Source organism: Paroedura picta, chromosome 8 (assembly GCF_049243985.1).
Source record: "Paroedura picta isolate Pp20150507F chromosome 8, Ppicta_v3.0, whole genome shotgun sequence".
Lineage (NCBI taxonomy): Eukaryota > Metazoa > Chordata > Lepidosauria > Squamata > Gekkonidae > Paroedura > Paroedura picta.
In genome coordinates this window covers 59,093,958-59,100,346 of record NC_135376.1, presented here as the reverse complement: position 1 = coordinate 59,100,346, position 6,389 = coordinate 59,093,958, and the positions used below count along the sequence as shown (strand labels likewise).

General features: G+C 45.0%; 1 protein-coding gene across 1 annotated transcript; it reads right to left on the bottom strand.

The window, feature by feature from the left end:
- Positions 1 to 808: 808 nt before the first annotated feature.
- Positions 809 to 4,842, bottom strand: LOC143843615 (scavenger receptor cysteine-rich domain-containing protein DMBT1-like). The gene is made up of 2 exons (XM_077350012.1): positions 4,402 to 4,842; positions 809 to 1,217 (listed from the first exon to the last, which is right to left on the bottom strand). The coding sequence occupies exons 1-2, from the start codon at positions 4,734 to 4,736 to the stop codon at positions 977 to 979; spliced, it is 576 nt and encodes a 191-aa protein (XP_077206127.1). The 5' UTR covers positions 4,737 to 4,842; the 3' UTR covers positions 809 to 976.
- Between the last annotated feature and the right edge of the window lie 1,547 nt (positions 4,843 to 6,389).

Sequence of the window (6,389 nt, the reverse complement as noted above, 5' to 3'; positions counted from 1 at the left end):
CTTCATGATGTGTGCCAGGGTGATTGGGGTTTGATCTGGCAACAATATCCTATACCCTTTAAACAGAGAAAAATTCTTCTAGATGATTCACCATGTGATAAGAACTCACATTTACCTAATTCTGCATTTCCAGAATATATAAACAAACAAAAATCTTGGAAATGTAAAAAACTAAAAAAGTTTATTCTACCATGACCTTTTCTGAACTAGAGAAAGCTTATCATAGTATTAAACACTTCTTTTCCTTTAAGGTGCTGCAGTTGCTTTGATGCCAGCTGTCTAGAGCAGTATTTCTCAACAAGGGTTATATTGTATCCCCAGGGTTATGCCAGAGCCCTGGAGGGGTTACACTGACCTAGATATCTCCTGCTACAGTAGCCTGGATTTCGGACCTGGTGGGAGACAGAGATGGGTTCGGGGCAGCTTTAGAGCTTGGGAGTGGGTGGGAACAATGTCTGGGTGATGTCACTTTCATTGACATGTCAGTTCTGGGGTGTGTGGCAGGGAGGTGTGGCCAGATGGTCACTTCTGAGTTACCTTGAAGCCTGCAAAAAAATTTAAGGGTAATTCCACGGGCAAGAGATTGAAAAAGGCTGATCTAGAAGCCTAGTGTTGGCCAACTATGTAACAGGGGGGCAGACCAGATACACAAAACACACAGCTTTTCCAGATAGATTTATTTTAAGTCCAGAGAAACTCAATCAGCATTAATAACAGCAAATGTTTTTTACTAATCTTTTATAGTTTTATATTGAATCAAAATATTTTATTTAAGGAATGACAAGACCAGATAAAGGAAGCATTTTCCAGTATCACACAGTGATCACATCTCTAACTACCTACATGTTGATTAACTCCTGTAATTCAATAAAGATGCCATTATCCAATTTATTATTTGTTCATTCTTATATTTATATTCTGCCCTTCCCCTTGATAGGAATTCCTAGGAATCACATTGAAACCCGACTTTGTCCACTTACTCTAGGTTAAATGACCCAAGAATGTGCACATGTTCGAAATCAGAGCTTGTTTCTCTTTTACGCCTATTTTGGCAGCCCTGATAGCATCTGGATTGATAATCATTTTTGTAGCACACATGAATCCAGCATTTCATGGAAGCTATAGGTTTGTTGTCAGAAGTAACTGGTTTAAATTTGAAGAAGATGGTTCTTTTCTTTCTTGAGTAATAATTAGTTAAATTAGGATCGCGTGTACACCTGAAATAAAAAGAATAAGCATATATATAAATTTATTTTGCCTTTCTCTAAAATACTATGTTATTGTATTGTGTTAACATCTTATAATTCATTTTAGTACTCAAGTGGTCATAAATCATCTACATACTGTATATACTCCCATATAAGCCGAGTTTTTAATGCCCTTTTTAAAGCTGAAAAAGTCCTCCCTGGCTTATATGTGGGTATTAAAAAAAAGCTGCCAGACAAGACAGGAGGGTGAGGGTGGGAGACAAGTATACTTAACTAAAGAAGCAGATGCAGGAAGAAGCAGAGACACAGCAAGCCCAGGAGGTACAGTGGGAGGGGAGGGAAGAGCAGTCTCCACCTTTCTCCCTCACTGCCTTAACGAGGATAGCATGAGTCTAGTATGTGCTGCTGCTGCAAGAAGCTCTGAAGCCTCTGTCTCAGAGGGAGAGCAGAGAGCAGCAGGAGGAAACGCCCCTAGAGGAAGGAATGGAAAGTGGAGGGAACAGAATACCCGGATAAGAAGAAAGGAATTGGATACGAAGAAGGATTGGATATAAAAAGGCAAGAGGGGTCAGAGGGAAAGAGGGAGGAGGAGGGGAAAGAGGAAGCAGAAGGGTGGGAAGAAAAGGGGGGGAAGATCATGGCCAAAAGGGGAGAGGAGGGGAGGGGAAGAAGAAGGGGAAAAAGCCACTATCCAAACACCAGCCTTGGCTTATATGTGAGTCAATAAGGTTTTCCAACATTTTGTGGTGAAATTGGGTGCCTCGGCTTATATGCGGGTCGGGTTATGTGCAAGTATATATGGTAAATAAATACATAAATACCCTTGATATTTAAAAAGGTAAAGGTATCCCCTGTGCAAGCACCGAGTCATGTCTGACCCTTGGGGTGACGCCCTGTAGCCTTTTCATGGCAGACTCAATACGGGGTGGTTTGCCAGTGCCTTCCCCAATCATTACCGTTTACCCCCCAGCAAGCTGGGTACTCATTTTACCGACCTCGGAAGGGTGGAAGGCTGAGTCAACCTTGAGCCGGCTGCTGGGATCGAACTCCCAGCCTCATGAGCAAAGCTTTCAGATGGCTGCCTTACCACTCTGCACCACAAGAGGCTCTATCACCAACCTGAATAATGCCCACATCCCTAAGTGGCAGCAACAGTGGTTAATAAATCTGATTTCTCCAGCTTGTCACAAGCAATAAAAGTAACGTAGGTTGGTTCAGGTCCTGCCAAATCATAATGAATGTTTGGTGGGCTGTAGTTGTACAACTGGAAAGTTACTTCCATTTTGATACGAAAATTTTGTTCAATGCTAGAAAGTTAATGTCCTACTGGGAAGGTTCATGATAGCATATTTGAAAGCAAACAAATTTTCTGTGGCTGGGGATGAAATTAACTTTTACCCTGTGCTCTAATAAGTATAATAATCCCAATATGATTTTATATTCTACTGTACTAATTAGATTATATCATTATTAGCAGATCAATTAAAGAAAAATAATTTATAATTTTCACATTTGATCTCTATTGTAACTCTGTGGGAGAGGGGAGTTCATTAGGTTGAACCCTTGACTACAGGAGACTTTTGGATGTGCTTCAAGTTAACTGGATAAATTATTTTCTAAGTTCATGGTTAGATAAATTATGAAACAGTGCTTGGGGTCCAAGGGTGGTGCATAGAAAGGAGCATATCTTCAAAGTTGCCTGGCTCATTCCCAATAGCTGCTCTTTCCAAGAAGAACATAAGAAGAAGAAGGCTCAAAGCGGCTTACTTTGGCCTTCCCATTCCTCTCCCTACAACAGACACCCTGTGGGGTGGGTGAGGCTGAGAGGGCGCTGATATCACTGCCTGGTCAGAACAGTTTTATCAGTGCCGTGGCGAGCCCAAGGTCACCCAGCTGGTTGCATGTGGGGGAGCGCAGAATCGAACCCGGCATGCCAGATTAGAAGTCCACACTCCTAACCACTACACCAAACATACAGTTCACACACATTTCCTTCCTAATATTTCACTTGTGGTGGGTTCCCTAGAAGTTAGAGATGTGCAATATGGTCAGAAAAACTGGTGGAAGAGAGAAGGACCCTAGGGGGCATGGGGATGAAGCAAATAAATTTGTAGCAGTATGTTTCAGGAACCAGCTTGGTGTTGTGAGCAACGACTTCTAATCTGGCAAGCTGGGTTTGATTTCATGCTCCCCCACATGCAACCAGCTGGGTGACCTTGGGTTCGCCATGGCACTGATAAAGCTGTTTCAACTGAGCAGTAATATCAGGGCTCTCTCTGTTATGGGGAGTGGAAAGGGAAGGCGAATGTAAGCTGCTTTGGCCTATTATGCATGGCCACTGAAATGGCGGTTGGCAGTCGCATGGAAAATACGGAGGAGGAAGAAGCGAAGCAAACCACAAATGCACGGGATGAACGCAGTGGCGGCAAAACCCAGAGCAGCTGCTAATTGCAGCCAACCAGGCGGCGACGTGGAGCAAACAGGAAGGAAGGTGAGCATGGTGCTGACCGAGGCTGGGCCACCAAGCAGGGCGGCCATGGCACGCACAGGTGCAGGCTCTGCCGGCGGAACAGAAGGGCACGGAAGGGGAGAGAGCAAGCACACCCGGAAGCCCTGTACACTACAGACCTCCCCAATTATGCACGCAGGCACTCTGGAGCCACTTCTGGTTGCACCCTGGTCGCCTGGGAAGCTCCGCTTTCTTCCGTGTTTCGCTAACGCAGCTTTTTTGGTGGCATACGGCAACTCTGCACCCGGCTGCCACCTGTGGTGTGCATTATTGGTGATTTTAGCCGCCGCCATCCCACCTCGAATGTGGAACTTCCCCTCCATGCATAATAGGCCTTTGAGACTCCTTCGGGTAGAGAAAAGCTGCATATAAGAACCAACTCTTCTTCTTCTTCTTCATGGAGAAATCAAAGCAATCCAGAACAGAAGATGGTATAAATCAAGCAGAGTGAAGTAGAAGATGGAGTGCAAATGTGCTTGGTACCAAAAAGAAAATGAGCATGGAAAGCTTTGAATACTGGCAGAATAATTTCAGAGGAACAATTGGAAAGGGAGAAGGAAATAAAGGTAAAGTTTATCTGCTTGTGGGGGAAAGCTAAACAAAAACTCAGGGTTCTGGCTAATACTATATATGGAACGGAAACGTATTAAATATTAAATCAGAAATACTTTTTTTTTTGCTTACCCATTCTTTCTCATATAATGTAATTTGCTTTTGAAGTCATCATTAGGTTCAGAAGATGCTATACAAGTATGTAAGAATAATACCCGATACATAGAATAGGCAGTCAAAGTGACTTCGATAGCTGTATTCTGATTCACATTAACAAAGTAGGACAAGTCACTACTTTGTGGAAATGACTGGCAGAAAGCAAAAATGATTTTTATTTGTTCATTTGGTGTCTGGTTCTTTCCTGAGGAGTCAGACTCATCAACTATGTGTGTTTCTTCTTTTTTTGTCTGTTGGTTTATTTTGCAGATGCAACGAATCAGAACAGTTCTTCTAATACCATTACTCATTCCAGAGCAGCTGATAGTGTTCAAGTAGTTGACAACATTCCCAGTCCTCTGTTAAGCATTACACAAATAATAAGCACAGTATTAAAAAAGAAAAAAGATAGTTAAATGTCTTTCACCCTGACCTGGATACCTCAGTCTAGCCTAACCTCATCAGATTTTGGGAGTTAAGCAGGGTCAACCTCTCCCTGTCATCAGGGACGTTCCCAAGTGGGCTGAAGGAGGCATCTCCTACTGAAGAAACCCTCACTGGACCCTCGGGACCTCACCAATTACTGCCCTGTCTTGCATCTAGAATTTCTGGGGAAGGTAATGGAGTGAGCAGCTACAGACCAGTTACTAGCATACCTGGATGCTTCGGTCATTGTTCTATTCCAGTTCGACTTCCAACCTGCTCAAGGGGTGGAAACAGCACAGGTCACCCTGATGGACAAGCTTTGGTGCCAGCTGGACTGAGGCAACTGGGTGCTGCTAATATTGCTAGACCTGTCAACAGTATTCAGTGCTGTCAACCATGAGTTTCTTGCTCACCGCCTCATTGACACAGGGATCCAGGGGACAGCCCTAAAATGGCTGCTCTCCTTTCTCCAAAGTCGAGGACAAAGAGTGGTAATTGCTGTGAACTACTGTGAACTCAAATACGGAGTCCCACAGGGAGCAATACTCTTCCCAACTGTATTCAACATCTTCATGCATCCTCTTGCCCAACTGGTCCGAAGCTATGGCTTGGATTGTCAACATATGCCAACAACATCCAGCATTACCTACTAATGCAGGGTTCGCCAACCCCCGGTCCACGGCCCGGAAGGCCTCGGTGCCGGGCCGCCAGCAACCGTACCTGCCTCTTCCTCCCCCACCGCTGCGAGAAGCTCGCCAGGCCCTGAGCAAAGCGGCCGCCAAAGCGGCCACTTCACTCACAGTCCGGCTAGTTTCTTGCTGTGAGAGTGGGGGGAAGAGGCAGGCGAGGCCTCCGGCATGCCAGCGGACACTAACACGCATGCGCAGAGCTGCTGCACATGCACATTAGCGCCCCCTGCTGGCGAAATGCACATGCATGGTTATTCTGCGCATGCGCGTTAGCGCCACCTGCTGGCGAAAACGTGTATTCATGCGGCCAGGCCAGCAGCTTTCCCTCAACCCCAGAGGCGGTCCTCAGCTGGAAAAAGGTTGGGGACTGCTATCCTAATGGATGGCCAGCCTCATACTCCCCCTGATCGCTTAGCCAGGTGCCAGGAGGCTGTAGCAGAATGGTTTCAGCATAGTAGCATGAAACGCAATCCCTTTGGATAGGTGGAAAAAGGTCAGACTAGGAAGTGCACTCAAAGGCTGTCTGTCTATACTCTGTAAAGTGACTCGCTCCATACATTCCAACAACCTAGTAATTCCTGGCCCCAAATAAATCTGCCTGGCCTCAACCACAGCCAGAGCCTTCTCCTCCATGCCCCAACCTGGTGGAATAAGCTTCCCAATGAAATGGACCAGCAACAAGGACCCCAAATACAACCCAATGACCAGGGAACTGCAACACCAATGACTAAATGTCCCCCTCATCTGTTAGGCCATTCTTTGTGAACTGTTACATGTTACAAATTAGGTATATTTCCTGGATCAAATGGTTACAAATGTCATAATGTATTTTTTAGTTGCCATGTTTAT